General features: G+C 29.4%; 2 protein-coding genes and 1 pseudogene across 2 annotated transcripts; 1 reads left to right on the plus strand and 2 right to left on the minus strand.

Moving 5' to 3' along the window:
* LOC113366320 overlaps positions 1-22821 on the minus strand; it is a 100125-nt pseudogene that overhangs the window by 8600 nt on the left and 68704 nt on the right.
* LOC113367875 lies at positions 4192-5199 on the minus strand. Its single transcript, XM_026609451.1, has one exon. It carries the CDS (start codon positions 5197-5199, stop codon positions 4192-4194), a length of 1008 nt encoding a protein of 335 aa, XP_026465236.1.
* On the plus strand, positions 13751-17221 carry LOC113367876 (transcriptional regulator Kaiso-like). The gene is made up of 8 exons (XM_026609452.1): positions 13751-14045; positions 14124-14278; positions 14341-14482; positions 14543-14620; positions 14693-14821; positions 16226-16653; positions 16711-16817; positions 16885-17221. Exons 1-8 carry the CDS (start codon positions 13838-13840, stop codon positions 17219-17221), a joined length of 1584 nt encoding a protein of 527 aa, XP_026465237.1. The 5' UTR covers positions 13751-13837.

Consider the following 22821-nt stretch of genomic DNA (forward strand, 5'->3'; position numbering starts at 1 on the left):
TCAATTTTTGGCTCACCATGTATATTTCTATTCCTTCAATAAAATCTATTCCATCTTCCATCCTTTACAGTATGCAAAAATTCCTTAATTCCATTATCTCCATCCACCATCTATCTATCTATTTATCTCGAAGGAGGAATGTCATTATTCCCTCTCTATTCGAATTCGAATTCGAATAAAGGTTAGCGTCTCCTGTCCATAACACATTAATTTTTTCAGGTATGCATTTTTTTCTGATTGTATAATTCTGACAAGTTGACAAGTTGCTCCGTGGCATTTGTATATGTCATATTTAGTCGGTAGGGAATCCGACAAAAGGAGAAAAAAATCCAAAATGAAATAAAACCGAGAGAGCCACAAGTATGTAGATACATAGAGACGATACATATGTATATACATATATATATATATATATATATATATATATATATATATATATATAATTGTATCTAGGTATGGTCAGGAGGAGGACATGGATACCTGAGTCATATAGATATGTGATAGGCTAGGAGCAAGCTGGTTTTTGTGACAAATTTTGTGACTTGGTCTGACAATATTTTATCCTTCTAGATAGGAGTACGTTATTAATGGTTGTTTTCCTGGTGGAAATCAATTTTCTGTATCAAGATAGGCATCTAATAAATATATACTAATTCATCCAATAAAGCATTTAAATAGACATTGTTGCATTAGCCTTGTCCTCTAATGATTATTGTGCATGATGGACACCGAATCATGTAGAGAATTATGTAATAAAAATAATATTATAACCAGAATTTTATGTCAAATTTCAAATCATTTCACGATATTTTATCCTTCTCGACAAAAGATACGTTCTTAATGGTTGTTAAAGTAAAACTTCTTTAGGCGCGACTAGGGTGTAAATCCGTACAAATGCAATGGAAGTGCGTTACGGCAAATAAGATAAAATAAGATAAGAGTCGAATATGTGAATAGAGATTTGTCGCTGTATGAGTACCGGCATCAACATTGTATGCATACCGATATCAACAAGGAAATCGACATAAATAGATAAATAAACATTTTAAAATTACATAGTGCTACAAATCTTGATTTAATAAAAAATGCCTAAATCAGAAGAATATTTTACCCTGTTTCTTAATATTTTACCCTGTTCCTTACAAATTATTTCTATATTATTCGTAGTTTCTATAAATCTTAGAAGTCATTAAAATGGAAAATATTTTTTATGCAAGACAGATATTACAGCTGTCAAATAATAAGATTATATCACCAGCAAAAAAGTTAAAAAAATACAAGCAGTCAATGAATGTTTGTTAATTTTAATTACATAAAGTTCTTCAAATATTATTAATATATAACGATGAGTTAAATTGTGAAAACAATATTTGTTTAGGCGTTGTTTAACATAATCCACTGTGTGAACGAATATTATTTAATTTATTAATCAGCAATTACTTCATTTCTTTAATGAAGGTCCATTTCTAAATTACAATGACAAACCGATCATGTCATATTTAAAGAATGACTTCAATTACATTATTGTTTTATATAATATTATACGTATTATTAATGCTATTATAAATATATAATTTATAATTTATCATTATATAAATGTGCATAATGGTTGATACTAATAAATGTATTCAGGAGGAGGGCGTAATCTGAACCAGATTTTTGAGTCAAATTTCGACAGTTCTTTATGCCTAAGTATAACTTTTTTCAGAGTTATTATTAAAATCTGTATCAAGATGTCTAAACATTCTAATTCTTCCAACAAAGCATTTGAATCGATATTAAATATTAAATTATTATCTGAGTAAAGTTTCAATTAGTTTCGTGACATATTTTATCCTCAAAACATAAGAATGTTTTAAAAATTTTACTCAGGACCTCAGGAACTTCCACGATATTGATACAAATATTTTGTAATTGATTTTGTAATTTGAGTTTCTATTGGATCCTTATATTAAATATATATATATATATATATATATATATATATATATATGTAGTTTGTAGTTAATATAATATCAATATGTGTAAATATATAAAACTGGTTTACGAAAAAATGCAGAAACATAAATACCGAAAGAGAACGTGTTTGTGCTTTTGTTCCTAAATCAATATTGATCATGTTGTTCCAACAATGTCACACACATATTGCAAACAATTCTGAAAACATGTTATTTTCTACTATTTTCTTGGAAAAAAATAAGAAAAACCAATAAAAAATTATCTAGAGAAGGCATTATTCAAAATTGCACCATTATAAAAGACTCATCAATTCAACTGATGTGAATAATAACAACATATCTTCTAATTCATATATATTTTTTTTTATAAAAATTATATCATATCTATCTTTTCCTCCACACGTTGTTCCAAGAAATGACATAAATCTTCTTACCAAATTTCAAGTTCTTATTATATCCTAAGGACAACAAAAGAAAAGGAGTTGTTGTCCTTAAAATTATATATTTAACATCTTGTGACGGTTTTAATACTATAAATAAGTAATAAATAAAAATCAAACACGGGAACTTGTGAGGAGGCTAACGTTTTATTATCTACATTACATCTATACTTATGTATTTAGATAGTAGTGGAGCTGGTAACCCACAATGATAATAAATAATTTACCAGTTAACATTTTTGAAGTGAATTTTGGAGAACATAAAGTTGCACATTATAGGATGTTATGTTTTAAATGACCTCAGAATGTTATAATTTAAATATTTTAATATAAATTTTTATTATACAAACATATAAACGCTCAATTATTATAGCAAACGATTCATCAAATTGTTAGGATAATAATGTAGTATTAAAAATATTTATATATTAGGTTTAAAATTATTTTTATTATTATTATTAGTTTATTAATTATCAAAATAACAAACTTCCGACTACTAGCGCCTCTATCGGCGGCAACTTAAAATATTTACACGATCGCCAAATATCGTTGAGATGAACTATTTGTGAGTAATTTAATTAAAAAGTTGAGAGAACTAAGTTTTTTAAAATTGTTCACTCAATCAAGACTTTATCTTAGATTAAAATAAAATGCATAAATAATAGTAATATATAACTGTTAGCTTTAATAATTTATTTTAATAATAAAAAAACAGTAGCCATTTAGCATAATTCACGAAAAAACTCTGAATGTAAAAATAATGCAACAATATTTAATTTAATAGATCTCAAAGCAAATATTCAAGGAAAGTAAGGTAAACGTACCATATTACGGGATGTTAAGGAACGTTTGACTTTAAAGACGAATTTTAGAGAAAATAGGAAAGTGGAAGAACTAAATCTGTTATATTTTATTAATTAGACCTTTAAGATTGTTATAAAACAAGATTTTTCGTCGAAGAACGTCATTTATAGAAATAATCGGCATTTTGGTGAAGCACGCGTTTGTCTCTAATTCCGTGATAAAATTCTGTTCACGAACTTAATGCCGGGAGTCGTTGTACACTATTCCGTGATAGCGCTCGAAGCATACATTTTTGATCGTAATGCCTTGATAAATATAGTTGTAGGTTATGAAAAGTAAGGTTAATTGAAAAATAATATTTTGATATAATTTTAAACACATATTTAATATATTTTCATGGAAATTTGAACAGTATAAGTGATTATAAAACTTCCAAAACAAAAATGAAATAAAAGCTGGTATTAAAATTACAGTAATTATTGTAACACTGGAAATGATATGAATAAATCAAACTGGAATGAAAAAATAAATCAAATAAAAAATATGAAACAAAGAGGATATAATTTATGTATTCAATTATCAATCCTAAATCTGCATAAATATATTTATTACTTAACATTCAAAATATATTTAAAGTATGAGATCATATAACAATTAGCTAGAGGGTTAATACATAATTTTCTTATTAAACTATATTTCTTATTTAATGAAAATATAAACTTTATGTAAATATATACTTTAAACTCTAAATAAAAAATTTAAACACCAAATAAAAATAACAATTTCATCAACAAATGTAAATAATCTTTAAAGTCCTTAAATTTACTAGATTAAATCAGGTACAGAAAATACACCTCTTTTATTTACTGGAATTGGTGGTTTTATTTTTTGCACTATATCTTTGGCATCATAATCTAACACATCGTCTTTATCAGGCCAACGCCAGTTAACTCTTCCATTTGCAAAACCGCTCATAGTCATAGTTTTGACTAGGTACTTTGGTTGATCAGTCTTATCATTAGAGGTTCCAAGTATTTTTCCAGGAAACTTAAAATATGAGTTGAATTGGGCAATAAGGCAACCAAAATAACGCCAATTTCTCTACATAATTTACACAGGTGATAGGACAAATGCGAAACATGACCATCCAAAAATAAAACAACTGGTTTTTCAATACTTTCGTTTATAAGGAAGGGATTGAAAACATTTCCAATATACTCAAAAAAGTTTTCGCTGGTCATCCACCCTTTTTCACTTCTGCCTATGGACCAGGTTTTCGGGTATTTTGCTAATATGTTCGATGGTATCCTCTTATAAGGAAATAATGACAGAACTGGCATCAACTTCCCATCTGCAGAAGCGCCGATCAATACTGTAAGGCATTCCTTTTCATCATTTCCTGATCTGCAATGTACAGATTTGGAACCTGTTTTAGCTAAAACAGCTTGACCTTTTGGGCACAGGAAAAATGCAGATTCATCGCAATTAAAAATTCTAGATGGGTCTTGTAAAAGCTCACTTAAGTCATTTTCCTGAGAATATTTCTCAACTCGCTTGAACCATGCCCTAATTTTCACCTCATTAACACTGACATGAGCCGTAGTCAAGGGTTGACATATTCTTTTACTAATCAAAGGGTTTCTTCTAAGAAAACCCTCATACCAATGCCGACCTGGATAGCCTTCCTTAAATTTGTTAGACCGACCGAGTTCAGCAACCAGTTTATGTCTAGAATTTAATAAAATGTCTTTCGTTACAGGAAAACCCATTTGAGCCATCGTTATAACCCATTCAACAATAAGGTTTTCTTCTTCGGGGGTCAGCACTGCTGGAGCTCCTGCACGACCTTGCTTTTTGTATTTTCCGTGTATTTTATCATATAAGGTTTGATTGGGAATTTTATATGTTCTGGAAGCTTTGTAAACAGATAAAGTACCATCGCGAATTTCTTTTAAAGCCTTTTCTAGGGTTTCAGGTAAATATTTATTTGAAGCCATCGGTACTTTGAAAAACTAAAAAAAATATTTAAAAGTTATACACTTATACATAAAATTTATATTATTGATATTGATATTGATTATAATTTTAACAACTATCAAGTACGTTGCAAAAATGAAGCAAATCAAAACTACCGTATTTACGAATATGTCCCTAATTCGCTGCATACATACGCACATACCCGCACACTAATGATTCGTGCACTACGGGTTTTGCTCTATTTCTATAAGCTTTGACATTACACAAATGATTTATCGTAGATGAAATAAAAGAAACATCTGATTCTCTCATTACTACCATATTTTATGTATATGGGAATAATGGAAATAAGTAAAAAAATCATATATTTTCTTGCTAAAGAGTAGTAATTTCAAACTCAATTATTAGGGTTAAAAATTAAAAAGAACATATACCGTAATTAGGTCACAATATTCTGTGGTCATCACCAAACTTAGTAACACCAAAAACACCACTAAATTTAAGCATAATTAAGAATAAAAGACTAAAATAATTCAGGTCTACTCTTCCTAATTGCGTGACACTCACGGAATAACGTTCAATGCTTCAATTGTGTGAACTTAATTACGGGAGTCACAAAATTGACACTTTCTTAAAACATATTTGCCCGATTTAACTATAAAACTTATCACTTATTAATTCTTAACAATAATATCACAAATTTATATTGAATAAGCTTACCAGTGTCACATAAAAATCTTAAGCAATTGTAGCGTCACATTAACCTAACTAACAACAGGACTGTACGTAAATGGCGATCGGGTTATGACAGATGCGTTCAGAAGCTCTATATGGTTTTAAAAACTAATATTTAAAATGGAAAATCGTGCTTATTTGATGAGATTCGAATTATAGTTTATGTGGTATTGTTTAAAATTATTATTCACCGACTGTTTTCTTATTTTGCGATCAAAATGAAAAACTCCCGTAATAATGTACTATCCCGGAATAGTGTACGTTTACCTTAGCATGAATTATGGCTATTGGATAGATCTTCCTTTAATAATCTAATCAATTTAGGAGGTATAAGTATAGGATTGTTATTAAATATTATATATATATCTTCTATATATATAAAAATAAGTCGGGTTTTCCTTCCTGACGAATTAACTCCAGAACGCACGAACCGATTGCGACAATTTTGTATTTGTTGGAAAGGTCTCGGGCTCCGCAAGGTTTATAGCTAAGAAAATTAGTGGTGCATGGCATCGTGCCCTAATGCAAATTGCTGGAACTTCACGCACCGTAATTATAAATCCGAGTAATAAAAATAATCAATAACTGTTTTAAATAATTTCAAATAGATTATCTTCTATATATATAAAAATAAGTCGGGTTTTTCTTCCTGACGAAATAACTCCAGAACGCACGAACCGATTTCGACAATTTTGCATTCGTTGGAAAGGTCTCGGGCTCCGCAAGGTTAATAGCTAAGAAAATTAGTTGTGCATGGCATCGTTTCCTAATGCAAGCTGCTGGAACTTCACGCACCGTAATTAAAAATTCGAGTGATGACATTAGTGACAATTATTAGAATTATGCTTGGTTAAGTCAACGAGCAGTTCTTGCCGCAAAGAATAATGATGTATACGCACTGAATTTCACCATTCAATCAAAAATTGCTGGCGATTTGGTGACATACCAATGATTCTGACTGGTCTTCCGTTTGACTTCAAACGATTGCAATTTCCAGTTCGCCTTGGATTCGCCATAACAAGTCGCAAGGCCAATCGCTTAGTGTTTGCGGGATGAATTTCAAATAGATTATTTAGAAAATCATTGTTCTTCACATGGACAGCTATACGTTGCCTGTTCACGAGTTGGAAAACCATCCGCTTTGTTTGTGTTAACGTCAGACCAAAAAACAACTAGCTGTAAGTGGAATTCTGTCTTGAGGCTATTATGGCACCGTGCCTTAAGGCAAATTGCTGGAACTTCCCGTTGAATACTGAATGTTTTCTAATAGATTATTATAAATATTGTATCATTGTCTAATATAAAATAATAAAATAAAATCTGAAATATTTTCGATATACAACAAACTAAAAAAAAAAAAAAAAAAAAAAAAAAAAAAATGGAACAAATTTTTTTTTCCAAAATCAATTATTTTGTTAAGACAAGCAGAAAGTTCTTTGAATCATTTAAATCGGACGCTTAGTTCTCTCAAAAACTGCTATTTTTTACATATTTAGCTCCGTATCTTCAAAATGGCTGGGCCTGCCTTTGCCAAAAACTAATAAACACTTCTCCCAATCATTACTAATTGAATGTTTTTTAGATCATTCAAATCGGATACTCCGTTCTCTCAAAAATTCAATTTCTATTTTCTGCACTCTTTGCTCTGTATCTTCGAAACGGCTGGACCTGCCTTTGCCAAAAACTAATCAGCTCTTTTCCCTATCAATAGAAATCGAATGTTTTTTGAACCATTCAAATACGTTGATCCGTGCGCCCTAAAACGTGACTGGAAATTTGTATCCACACATACATACACACACACACACACATACACACACACACACATACACACACACACACACACACACACACATCCATTTTTTCTGAGGTATGCCAAAACGTTCAGAAACCTTCAAAACGTCGAGAAATGTAAAAATTTTCAATTCCGATTTTCGGCCCATTACAATAACTTACCCTACGGGAAGTTAAAAAATGGGGTTTACCAGAGAGCACTTCATTGAAACGGATATTCTGCGGATTCACTTTCATTTACTTAGAGAAGTTCAACTAAAAAACACATCAATTTTGTAATCGAAATAAATTCATTACTGTTGTATAATAAAATCAAATTTTTTCTTTTCAAATATAGAACAAACAAAAAAGTTCTTCATATTTCTCACGAAACCATCTGGTGGCGAAACGGAGTTCGTCGGGTTTGCTAGTATATATATATATATATATATATATATATATATATATATATACGATATATATTTGAAGAGACAAGAAGAAGATATTTACGATGTCCACAAAGACACTTTCTAAAAGCATAAATATAATTCTTAACCATGCGCAGATATCAATAAGAGTTTAAAATAACCTTCGAATTTAACCCACGCCATTAAACCATACATACATATGTAGAAAGAAACATAGAAATTTATACATACATAAATATATATATGTATATATTAATCCCATAGTACTTTGCAAGACATTTAACAGGGTCTTTGATAGCAAAAGTTAAACACCCAAGTATTGCAAATAATTTATGTAATATTTGCACACTAATTGAATTTACCAATTTCGTTTTTAATTATATGGGAGTGTTTGTGGTGAAAGTGTTAAATCTTTGCAAACAGAACATAGCAGGTTTAAATCTGAGGTTCGGACAAACGGATATTAAGCAGTAGTGATATCAGTTGTAAACTTCCTAATTTTTAGTTTAGTTTAGTTCAGTTCATAGAAACCCTCAAAGGTCCATTAATCACGTGAACATAATACATTTACATCTGGTACATTTTTATCTTGTCCAGTTTTTTCGGGCTCCACATTTTAAAACTCTCTAGGAAGTTTGCATCATTGGAGTCCATGTCTCTGATCCGTAGAGAGGTGTATTATGTAGAATCCTAAGAACATTTGAATACGGTATAGGATTTTTTCCTCGGATTTTGGATCCGATCCAGTTTCTGCTTCCACAAGTAGAGTCCTTTCCACTTTCACTTTCAGGAAGTTTTTATCCTCAGAGTCCATGTTTCTGATCCGTAGAGAGGTGTAGTTATACGAAAATTTGATTAAAAATTCCTAAGAACCTTTAAATACGGTATAGGATTTTTTCCTCGTCTGGATCCTGAATAGTTTCTTCTTCCACAAGTAGAGTCCTTTCCACTTTCATCATCTGCAGTATCTTTCCTACTTTGTAAGTCCAATGCATCACGAAATCCTTCTGGTAGTTTTAGTCGTTAGAGTCTATATCTCTGATCCGTAAAGAGCAGTAGAGTTTATCAATTTATATGTATGTATGTATGTACATAAATCACGCATATTTTCCAAGTAAAAATTCGTAAGAAGCGACCATTAATATATCTCTCGTCCGTCGTCCGTCGTCCGTTCGTTTCGGAGCAATAACTTTGGTATTTTTGACAATGATTACTTGTTCCCATATATTTTTATGCGCCCACTATATATATTCATATACTAAAGAGATTGAAATAATAAAAATATGTCGTAAATATTACAATATGACAATTATTTATGACCAATTTTATATGTTTGGTCGCACGATCTCTGAACTAACAAATACAAATACAAGGAACTACAACCTACAACTACACACACTTAGATACTTACATTACAAATTAAATTTATTTATATACATATTTTATCTATAAATACAATACATTCGAGTGGTTTTGGAAATAAAATTTAAATTATAATCGTTATGTTTTGCAATTTCAGCATTTTTCATTATCAAGTGGCAGTATTAGGTGGCAGTGACACCAAAGGAAGAAATGAATATTGACATCGTGATATTTAGACAAAACTAGCGGTGTATGGCATCATGCCTTAAGGCAAATTGCTGGAACTTCCCGTACCGTAATGAAATATTCGAGAAATTTTAAACGTTTTCAAATATATTATTACAAATAGTGTAACTTTCATTATTTTTGCTATCTTGTTTGTTATATCTGAGCTAATCAAATGTAAATCATAAATCATAAATCAATTTTCTCCAAAACATTAACAATCGTCATTCCATTTCGAATTCAATTTCAAAAAAATAGTTGCAAAAAGTCACAGTCTAAACGTAGTACTCTTTGTAAATTATAATAGTTTAAATAAGTTTTGATAAGTAATCATAAAAAAATCCCTCAGTTTTGGGGCCCTTTGAAGCACCCTTTAACATTAAGGCAATGGAAAAATATTTTTCCCAGAATAGATTTATCATTTTATGCATTTACTTAAATTCTTATCATCAGAATATTTTTTAACCAATGTCTTAATTAGGCGAAATTATTTTATGATATTATTAACTTCCCGTAGGGTAAGTTATTGTAATGGGCCGAAAATCGGAATTGAACATTTTTACATTTCTCGACGTTTTGAAGGTTTCTGAACATTTTGGCATACCTCAGAAAAAATGAATGTGTGTGTGTGTGTGTGTGTATGTGTGTGTATGTATGTGTGGATACAAATTTCCAGTCACGTTTTAGGGCGCACGGATCAACCGATTTGAATGGTTCAAAAAGCATTCGATTTCTATTGATAGGGAAAAGAGCTGATTAGTTTTTGGCAAAGGCAGGTCCAGCCGTTTCGGAGATACGGAGCAAAGAGTGCGGAAAATAGAAATCTAATTTTTGAGAGAACGGAGTATCCGATTTGAATGATCTAAAAAACATTCAATTAGTAATGATTGGGAGAAGGGGTTATTAGTTTTTCGCAAAGGCAGGCCCAGCCATTTCGAAGATACGGAGCTAAATATGTAAAAAATGGCAGTTTTTGAGAGAACTAAGCGTCCGATTTGAATGATTCAAAAAACTTTCTGCTTGTCTTAACAAAATAATTGATTTTGGAAAAAAAAAATTTTGTTCCATTTTTTTTTTTTTTTTTTAGTTTTTTGTTGAAACAAATAATTTCAACTTTGCAATTCAGTTTCTATAATTCTTATAAATATTAGACAATGTTACAATATTTATAATAATCTATTTGAAAACATTCAGTATTCCTCGAACATTTCGTTACGGTACGGGAAGTTCCAGCAATTTGCCTTAAGGCACGATGCCACCCACCCCACTAGTTTGTTCTTAAAATAGCACATTAAATTCCTGACACTTGGCTTTTAAAATTAGTATCATAAAAAGCCCTTCACCTTTGGGGCTATTTCAAGCACCCTTTACCATTAAGACACACTGGAAAAATATTTTTTCCTGAATAAATTTATTCTTCAATGTTATTACTTAATTTATTGTACTCTAACTTGTGCCTTAAGTAAAATTATTTTATTCTATTTTTGTTGATATTTACAATTTTTCTGGCCTGGTGTGTAAATTCTCTGCAAATTCCTTAAATGGTACTTTTAATACTCGGTATTTATCAAAGTCTTCATTTTTAAAACCAGTATCAAAAAAAAATCTTCAACATGAAAAAGTTGTTTTAATTAATAGTTTTATTCCTTGAAATGAAGTACATTTCTTGTATTTGAGCTATTTTTTTTAACAATATCTCGTAGGAATAAAAAAAAATTATTTGTAGTTTTTGTTATTATTTATAATATTTTCTATCCTGATATGTATATTTCTGGTAATTATTCAAGTTTTTAATTTTAAAACAAGTATAAAAAAAACCTTCAGTTTTGGGACTTTTTGAAACACCTTTAAATTAATTTTCTAATAAATATATATAATATTTCTTAATGTATTTTTTTAATTTTTTGACCTTTAACTATCAATTCTTATCAAGTAAAATTATTTCATAAACTTTTTTGTTAATAATTAAAATTTGCTGGACCGATAAGTACATTTTTTGGAAATTCTTCAAATGATACTTTAGCACGTTAATTGCCACAATAATATCGAAAAATATTAATATAGTACTTTAATAGAATTTTAGAACATTAGAACTTTATTAGATAATTTAATTAGATAAATGTATCAAGAAAACATAATATACCAAAGATTTTTTTTTAGTTTTGGGGCTCTTTATAGATTTTTAGCATTTAGATCTAATGGAAAAAAAATCCAATTTTTAATTTCTTGTCTTCAAATTCTCAAGTCTTTTTATTAATAGGTAAAATTATTTCATTATATTTTTGGTTAATATTCATATTTTTTCTAGACTGATGTATACATTCTCTACATTCCTCAAATTCCTCAAAAGGTACATTTAATACCTGCCATCAATTCAAGTCTTCAACGTTCAAAATAAATAAATTCTTGCACATATCTAATTTCTCTCATTGCATTGATTATTTCAAAAGTCTACAAAGTATTTAGTTTCAAAATGCAAATGAACTGCATATAATTAGCATTTTAAAATGTAATGACATTTTTTGTTTATCTTATAGCTATAAAACTCAAATTTATGGTACATATCAATTGCAGTATATCCTGATAATTTGATACCCAGAATTATATATTTCTACACGCCCTACATATAAATTGTGCAAATTGACAATACCTTTGCATATGGTAATTTTGCATGGTCGAAAGTGCATTCCTATCACTTTTAACAATAACTTGTAACATAAAAATATTAACCCTATACAAAAACAAACTTGTCCTCCATTACCCAGCAATAAACAAATAATTTACAACTATTTTTTATTATAATTTGTTACTAAATCCTACCTTAAATTCCTTTTCCTCTTACGGGCACTGTAAATCCATTTTCGTGTGTGGCACTTGAAAATTCTTCAAGTTGTTTTTGCACAATTTTGGAAATTTTATAAACATGTTATTAATTATTGTTTAGTTTGATTTGATTGAAATTTAAGAGTTTTTGTTTAAGACAAAACTGACACGATGCAACATGGCGAAGAACTAATGGACACTAAGAAAAGAAGTGAGAAGAGAGAAGTAAGAAGAAGAGGTAAGAAGTGAAGTTTTGACAAGAACAAGAATCTTGGACAGATAGAGGGCGGTACCAACTGAAGAGTGTTAAGACGTTATTTTTTTGAACTTAGTAAAAGTTTCGTAATAATTTAATTTACTAGTTTTATGTTAGTCATTTTGAATCTTTTGACACCAAAAAAAAATTGATAAAATCTAACTAAAGATATCATTCATAAGTATATTAGGTAAAGCGGGGCTTTAAAGTCCGCCATTATCTTAAAAACCAGCAAAGCTAAACAATTTTTTAACAATGATATTTGAAAGTAGAGGGAAAAAGATGTATAACTAGTCATCAACTTGATTCTTACCACGTCGTTACCAGGAGATAAATGACAATTTTTGAAAATCCATACCAAAGTTTAGTTTTTACAGTCATGACTACTGTTGTTTAGTTCTCGAGGGTTAAATACAATTGTTTAATAAGATCTATTGTTATATTCTAGTTAGATTCGACAGTTTTTTATATATAAGCTCTATAAAAGCTTAAAAAGAACCAATTGAACTTTTACCCTGGCAAAGGTGTAAAAAATAAAAAATAGCAAATAACAAAGTAAGTTAAGTTAAAATTCGCTGTATATTTAAGTTTTATATTTCTATTCCACTGAATGAACGCTAGAAATTCAGCCGAAACGTGTAGGTTTTTAAATAAATTTCAAGTTATTTAAGGAAGTTCCTCCTGATTGTTAGACTCTATTAATACATATGTCAACATCAAATTCATATTTATACAAATATGAAATGTAATATGCACATATAATTAAATAAAACCATTGCTAACTATTTGATTTCATTTTAAAATATACTAATATTATAAACTTGTGCAAAAATATTTTAAATTTGAATCAGAATTAGTTTTTTCTTCTTATGTTGGTATCCTGTCATTTACGAGCTGTCAAGTGTCACCACAAAGACGCTGTAATTTAAGATCAGTGTTTGTTTGTAAAAATAAATATATTTTTGCAAATATAAAATTTTATTTACTTTCTTATGTATCAATTATTATGTGCACCTGATATATTTATATTCTGAAAGTTTTTAATTGTTTAAAATCATGTCGGACCAGTACGCTTTGTGTTGGAACAATTACAAAAAGAATTTATCGAGTGGTTTTTATTCTCTATATTCCAAAGGAGATTTTACAGATGTAACATTATCGGCTGATGGACAATTAATTCAGGCACATCGAATTGTTTTAGCTGTTTGTTCGCCGTATTTTAAGAACTTGTTTGAAAAAACTCCGGCTACTAATCATCCTATAGGTAGACACATAACCTAAATAAAGGACAAAGGAAAATACTGATCAGTAAACTTTTCTAACAATCTTGTATCTTTTCCAGTTTTTCTTAAAGACATATCCTACAAAAACCTCACAGATTTAATACAATTCATGTACAGCGGTGAGGTCCATGTTAAACAAGATGACCTCCCAAGTTTTATTGCAATTGCAGAAAGTTTGCAAATCAAAGGACTTACAGAATTCGGTGTAAATGATGTAAGCATCTAAAAGTACTTCTTGTACTTATTCAACAAGTACTAATATTTATTATTATTTAGAACGAAACCAGTAGTACTACAAAGAATGGTGAAAACACATCCATGAGTAGATCAGCCAGGGCGAATAAGAGGGCTTTAAGGAAAGAACTTCCAGAGGATGATATTCCTCTCAAGTATAGAAAGAGAACTAGTCATACGAGAAGTAAATATTCACAAAACATGTATACATTATCCAATCGATTATTAATCAATTATATTTTAGGTACAAGAAATTCATCAAAAAATGATGAAGACCCATTAGAAGATGGTGCTTCAACAAGTCAGATGAATTATGTAGCAGGTATTAATCATTATAAATAATTAGTTTTGATATTATTTGAGCAATAATTTTATTTCATTATGTTTTTATTAGCAAAGTGTGAGCCCGTTTTGGAAGACAGCAACATGGATGATGATCACTTCGATACCGGTTTTGATAAAGATGATGATGACAATGAAATCTTTGAAAATTCAAATTATCTGAACACTTCTAACAATACAAGTCAGTATTTTTATATATTATTTATTTTACCATAGATGTTGTGTATTATTTTAGTTTATAATAATTTATTTTTAATAAAAATCATGGTAATCATAATAAAAAAAATATGATTATTAATCCTTATTGTGTGAGTGAGATATTTTTTTAATTGTGCAAAGAATCAGTGAGTTAAATCAGTGTTTCGTTCAGTTATTATTGGAATAGCATAAGTTAAGTAATTTTTTATACATTACACATAATTTACATTTACAAATCATTTTAATAACTTCAATTTTTAGGCAACCAACAAGACAAAGCATCAACGGCACCTCAAACAGTCCCTATAACACCACAAGACGACCAAGAATTTCAAAATCCAGACAGTGAAGCACCCGTCCCTGTAGAATTCTTTCCCACAAAAATGGGAGGCTATGTTATGGTACACGACTCACAAATTTATTCCCTAGAAAGGCGAGGTGGAGACCACTGGTACTGGTGTTGTAATTTAAAAGGTAAAAAGAACTAAAATCCTCTTAATGTTATAATCACTATTAATTGTATCTATTTTTTAGGACCAAGAAGATGTCCGGCTCGATGTCAAACCACTTCTCAATTCGATAGTGTTGTTATAAGGAATTCAGATCACAATCATCCAGATAGAACTGCAGAAATTGAAAGAAGACGGTTGAGAGTGACAGCAACAGCAGGGCCTGATGATTGTGCAGAATGGATGAGACGTTTAGAGGCACAACAGAATTTGAAAGAGGAACGCAAACAAGAGAATAATAAAGATGAAAATTAGAACTTGTGGAAGACATTTGTACGGTTTTGATTTTATTATAAGACTGCTTGATATTGTTTGGAATTTGCAATTTAGTTTGCAGCAGAAATTTAATTTCAGTCACCAGAATTGTATATACAGATATTATTCATCAACTTAGTTTAGAAAGCTTTATTAGATTATAATTAAGTTATGAGAAATATGTAAGAAAAATATTTTGCATGCATTTTAAAAACATGCATTTATTTGAATGATGTAAAATGTGCTGAGGTGATTCAATTATCTATTATAAAGCCCTTGATTCAAAACTTCATTATTTAAGTAATATTTATGAAACATAATTTTTAAGTCATAGTAATAAGATATGTTGCTAAAATATGAGATGTTTTAAAATATCTTAAAATAAATTAAGTTTGTCAATAATTTAAAATTTAATTTAAAAGTGTAGAAGACTAGTTTATAAGTTTGCCAAACTAGTATAAGAGTCAAATATGACATGTACAAAATTTTAACAATATTTTAATAAAACACGCTTTAATAAATATAAAAATGTATATATTTCTAACTTTCCGAAGTCAAAAATTGGTCAAACCTGTGATATATATATATGTATATAAAGTATTCATTATTTATTTTTATTTCAGGTACCAAAGAAAAACAATCAGACACCCCAAACACCGATTCTGTTACACCAAAGAACATAACTGGAATTAACCAAACCGAATTTTTAAATCAATTTATCATATTGAAAACCCCATTGCAATTATTAATTAATCCAGTACAAATCCCAGAAATAGAAACTATAGCCAAAAATCAAGCAGCAATAAATTCTGAGAAAGAAAATGAAGCTTCAAATAATTCAAAAGACAAACCAAAGTCAGATAAAGAAACAGAAGAAGAAATGATCATTTCTAATGAAGAAATTGAAGATGTTTTAGTCTATACTTTGAGCACCCATGGGTACCCTCAATTGATTCATCAGGGACATTGTTTCCAAAGGTACAAAAATGCAAACGGCAGAGCTTATTGGAAATGCAAGCAATCGAGACAACTGGGCTGTAAGGCTAGACTGGTAAGATAAAAGATAGTATAGTATTTTTATATTTAACTTATCAATCTATATTTCTAGATTACAGAACCTTTGGCTCAAACTTCTGGCAGTAAACCATCCACAAAAATTACTGTAACATCGAAGTATCACAATCATGGAAAGATAAAAGATTTTTGGGGCTCAAGGTAATATAATACACAAAATATATTGTATCATTATTACATTTTTCATCTATCTATTTTTTCATTGCAGATCAAAACCGAGATCCAAGTTTAGCAAAGAGATGGAGAGAGAAATAAGAGAAGAGCAAGAATTACAAGACGAGTTATCAGAAAAGCAAAACAAATCTGAAACAAATACTAATAGTAAAGAAAACACAACAGCTCCAACTAATAAGTCTGTTGAAACTCCAAACCCAAATGATATTTCCAAAAATAATGATGACAGTGTAAATAAAGAAGCAACAAATCCCAATTTAAGTGATTCAGGATTAAATAATTTGCAAAACCAATTCGAAGAGGTTTCCCAAAGAAGTAATGATTATGAAGATATCGATATGTCTATAGTAGATTTAGAATACTATGATTAATAAAAAATCAATTATTATAAGTAAACTATTGTATATAATATAATATTTATGATATTCATGATAACGGTTTGCCTTTAATGCTCGAAAGAGAAGATTTAGATCGCTAGGAATAATAAAAATTGAGTATTATGTATTGATAAGATATTTATGATGATGGTTTTTGATCATAATTATTTTAATGTTATTGTCGGGTAATATATTTTATTACATATTAATTTTATTGTAAATAATCTTTTATTGTAATAAAAGATCATGTAGATGAATAAATTCATGTGTTTCTATTTGTGAAAAATCTTATCTGTAATGATATTTAAAATATAATTTTAAATAATGGAAAAATTTAAAGAAACTAGGTGAAGTGGCATTCTGCCTTTTTAATTTAAATAAAGAATAAATAATATCTGCAATTCAGTTATTAAAAGTATACATGATTTATTTGAGATTCAGACAGATTAAGAATAACTAGAAAGAAAACAAAGTTAGCAAAACCGATTTTTTGACTTTTGAACATATTATAACTTCTATTTTATGTGTTACTTTGAAATAAATTTTGAATTTATGAGAATTTAAATAAGTTGACAGTTGTAACTCCACGATTTTAAAAAATCATAAGATAATCAAAATTATGCCGGATTCAGTATATAAAATACAGAAACTTATTGTATTACTATTTTATGTTTGTGTTAATAAAGATTCTTTTTTCCATTTTGTTCATATTTTTTAACTTAAACAATTAATTTAAAATGTCTGCCATAGATACTGTCATAAATAAGAATGTTGTTTTCACGAAACGCTTAATAAAATTAAAATAAAGCTATATTTGTAATTACCAAATACCTTAAAAACCACTGTTAATTATATTAATATTGTTATAACAATAATAACCATTATTAATAATATCATTATTATTACTTTTCGTTAAACCATCCCGCCTATATTTTCGATCTCTCTGACATCGGAAACAAAACTGTCAAAACTGACACATCAGTTACTAGCGAAGTATTTTGCTAAATAACTAAATTAAATTATAAGTATTTTGTGGAAAACACTAACCAGTGAATAAAAAAGATGCATTCTAACACACAAATAACATTTTCTAAAGAGTAAGTACCTACAAACAATATAAATTTGTAAAAATAATAAGTTTGTACACATTTTTGACATTCCGCCATTTTTTCACGAACCAGGATTACCGTTGATATCCACAAATGCAAGATCGCAGTAATAAAATTAATAAAATACAAGTAGTGTTAAAGAAAAGTTGTAGCTCGTTAAAGTGGTTTATTATTTGTGAAAAATGTATAGATATGGATTTCGGAAGATGGACAGGTAGTTTTATAATACAACAAATAAAGTAACATTTTATGGACAAACTGAGGGCCGCCATATTTCTGTTAACTTCACGTTCAAAACATACAAATGTCATTTGGACGTTTTTAAAACGCAAATTTAATATTGTGTTGCACATTTATTAAAAATTAGTTGTAAGTAGCATTTTGCCTTAAGGTAAGTTGCACGAACTTTCCGATATGTATAAATAATCGATAAGAAATCAGATAGAAATGCTATCTGTTAAATTTGAGGTTAGATTCTTAATAAAATTTCACTAAAAACTAATCAATGCAATTTCCAGTTAAAATCTTTCAAACAAACTTAAATTATTTGTAATCACATTAATATTTAACACATTTCGTTTTACTTCGTGTTCAAAAATTTATTTTATTTAAGTGTGCAGGTCAACGGTAATCAGTACGAAACACAGCTCAGAATATGGGGGGTGTTTGCTATCATTTCAAACTTTAACCAATTGTTATAATAAAATCACATTTCGTAGGCCTAGAATATTTTAATTATGTTAATTTAGACCACAGGTTCCCAAACTGTTTTGTGTCTTGATTTTTTTTAGATCCCTTGAAAGTGTCATGGATCCATAAATATCACTTTGAAAATCAATGTTTTAAGCCATGAACTTTTTTAATATGCAAAGTTGCATTAAAATCGGTGAAAAATATTTAAGCAACAGTTAATTATAAAGAAACAATGACCGATTGTCATGAAAAACAAATCAACGGCAGTCTTTATCAAAAATGGCTTTAAAATTTTTAAAATCGGTACAGCCGTTTTTGAAGAAACAAATTTAGAAATAGAAACAAATTTCTACTTTCAGTTTTCACAATTAAAAAAATTCTTACTCTTAGGGACTTAGGCGAGGGACTACCAGAAGTCGGAAAAGTCCGTTTCAAAAATAGGTTCTCAATATCAGATGACGAAAGTAGTGAAGAGAGCACCTCAGACGACTCAGGAAGCGATTCATCTTCATCAGATTCTTCAACCGAAGACGAGAGACAATCAAGAGAAGGTCGCAAAGTCCTCGTCATGCCCGAACCAGTTAACGACAAGTAATAAATAATACAAATTACTTCAATAAACTTACATTCCTTATGCAGAGCAGATTTTTCATTTGTTTCATTATTTACGATTATTTGCACTACAATTATTTATGGGCGACGGGATAAAATATTCTTCCAATCCATACATTTTTTATTAACTCAAGATTTGTACTACTATTTAACCTTAAAATGTAATGACATGAAACATCGGAAAATGAACAATATGCTTCGCGCTTTCGGTGACGTACGCACATATAAAGTCACGCATACCAAGAATCCTCGCACAAATACGACCAATCAGAATCCACCCGTATAGACATCATATCATCGAGAGCAAATGACTCTCACTTGACCTTGCCGTAACTATTTCCGTTGCATTTGTACGGATTTACACCCATGTCGCGCCTAAAGATGTTTTGACTTCATTAAATATTTCTAAATAATTGCCTTCAAATTTAAATTGTCCATTTATATTTTCAGGGCTTATAGAGATACCAGGGAATGGGTGGAAAAGGCCACAAGACACAGTCAAAAATTTGTAACGGATCTTCGAAAACATGAAGCAGGTAATGAGTTAGATTCGTGGTCTGCTTCAAGTAGCAGAAGGTCGATAGATGATCCTGGACGAGTACCAGAGATTTGCGAAATGCCATTAACTGACGATGGCAGTGAGTAGTTATTGTGAAAAGAATCATTATTGCAGGGCAAATAATAAAAATAAACTATCTTTAATCCAATTTTGTATCCAAAATCTTCTAGACTTTACATCTTATTTATTTAAATTATTTGTTTATTTTTAAAGAAGCGAAACACACCGACCAGGTCTGGGACAGGGCTGTAATCCATTATATGGCAAAAGAAGTTGGACTTCGGAATGGACACATGAAAGTTCCAAATCTTGATTTTCCTGATACAGAACATGGACGAGAACTCAAAAAATTGCACAGGTAAAAGAACTACATCTGCCTAGAAAAACGCATCTATTAAAAACTAGATGACCCGACAGACGTTGTCCTGTACACATGTTTACAATTTTTTAATATAATATACTAATATTTACCGTTTACCTAAAAATAATAATTATTGTTTTTTAAATTACTCTTCACGCCAAAATGCATATACATTTATAATATGAGCGATGTTAAATGTAGAACTGCTTTAAATAAAATGATGAGTCTCAATTTTCAAGTCTTTTAAATGGTAATAATAACCATAACCATAACATAACACTGGTACTTCATGGGGGATTAAATTAAATTATTTTTTTATTATTTAAGATGTCTAAAATTGCATCTTATCTTCTCCTACTCGATATCGTGAGGGCCGAATTGTATGTATTCATCTTTACTTTCCCATTTGTAATTATAAAGTGAAATTTTTACAAATTTTAAAAATATTGTGAAAAGATTAGTAAAATATGCAAAGATATTATATATTGAAAATTTAATATCCGAATCTTGTGTTGGGGCTCCCTAAGGAGTGCGCTCATATTTTTCGCAAGAATTGCATTAAAGGTAGGACCGGCTCTGATTAATACTTAATTTCATATTTTAAGTGAATTAATTTGTCATATCCTGTCCATATGTGTATCATTCAATCTGCCATACATATACTGTATCTTATATTATTTTAATTTCTGGCACATCTCAGCTGTTTTTTTGTCAATAATAACGTACACATTTCATTTTCATTATTCATAATTATACATTTATTGCACACATTCTAACATTGTCTGGGTTCATAAATAATTGAAATTTTTGGCAGATGATATTTTTCATTTGTTTTTAATGCAAACAATGACATGTCGTTTTTTGCAATTTTTTCAAATTAATTTCTACAAAATTGCTCATACATCCCAGTACTTTATAATCACATACATCCTAGAAAATTTCCTTAACAAACTTCAGAAAGATTTATCAAAATCCGAATAATCGTTTAGGAGGAGTATACAGTGAGTGCTTGTAATTTAATATGAACTTTATATAATAGCAATAAAGCTCAAATTGGTTCTACGTTTTAGTTAGAAAACGTTTGATTGTGAAAAAGAAAGGGGCTGTTTTTAGGCTTTTCCCGGCGATTATTCGATTTTTCTCGCCGTAAGAACTATCAAACTAACAAACATTTAAAAAAAAGAATTGGCCAAATTGGTCCAGGCGTAGTTATGTACTTACCAACACATATTACGACTCATTTCCAAATTTACAAACAACTTTTCCAAAATATAAATTTGTAAGTTTCAACAAAGGATGTAGACTTTCTTTTGATCTACATGGTCAAAATAATATAGTTAAATAACATTAATAAAATAAGAACTTTCGTACCGAAGTTGTACTTTAAAATTTGAAGCAGAAAATCGATAGCAATAATTTGGTTTCATCAGCAATTTACAAATTTTTTCTTTCCCATTTTAGTTACATGGTGAAAGGTTTCGACGCAGGCAGAGCTGAAGGACTAAAATTAGTACAGAAGTCTTTGCAAGTTGCAGCAGGCAAGTTTTTTGAACATATAATTGTACAAATATTATAATTGTAAATTTACAATAATATAATCATCTTATGTTTAGACATGGGCGTTTTGTCTAAAGAAAATGGAATTTTCCAAATCAAGACACTCCCTGGTAAGATAATAGATTTACCAAATATATTATACATTTAGGTGCCAAATCTACGGTAAAGTAGACGGTAACTAGTCGTGCCTTAAGGCAAATTGCTGGAACTTTCCGTACCAAAAATTATTTTTTTTAAAAAAGATTAACATTTTTGAAAAAAAAAATACTCTGAAAAAATTAGATTTTTGAGAAACTATAAATTTTTGACAAAAATTTAATTTTATTCGAAAAAACGACTTTTTGAAGAAAAATTTATTATGAAATATTTTGGAAATTCTGAACTTTTTTTCAAAGCAATCGTACTGCTTTAACTACATAGAGACGAAACTTCGAAACGCGTAAGCGCCGCGTCGCCCTCTAACGGATAAACATTGGTACGGAACCCATAGGAATGTAAACAAAATTCATACTTATTGTTAAAATCTATAAAGTATCTGATAATTTGATATGCATATGTCTAATGATAATTTTTGACCGCTAAATGGCATTTTTTTACTCTTTTTACAAGATCTCCGAAACCTCTAGACCTACCTTTATGAAAATTTGATTAGTTCTTTATCTTGTTAATACAAGTAAAATGTTTTTTGAATTATTCAAATCGG

The sequence above is a fragment of the Ctenocephalides felis genome, unplaced genomic scaffold, assembly GCF_003426905.1.
Source record: "Ctenocephalides felis isolate EL2017-DRISC unplaced genomic scaffold, ASM342690v1 CF-g0.4_SCAFFOLD_01170, whole genome shotgun sequence".
In the NCBI taxonomy this organism is placed as follows: domain Eukaryota; kingdom Metazoa; phylum Arthropoda; class Insecta; order Siphonaptera; family Pulicidae; genus Ctenocephalides; species Ctenocephalides felis.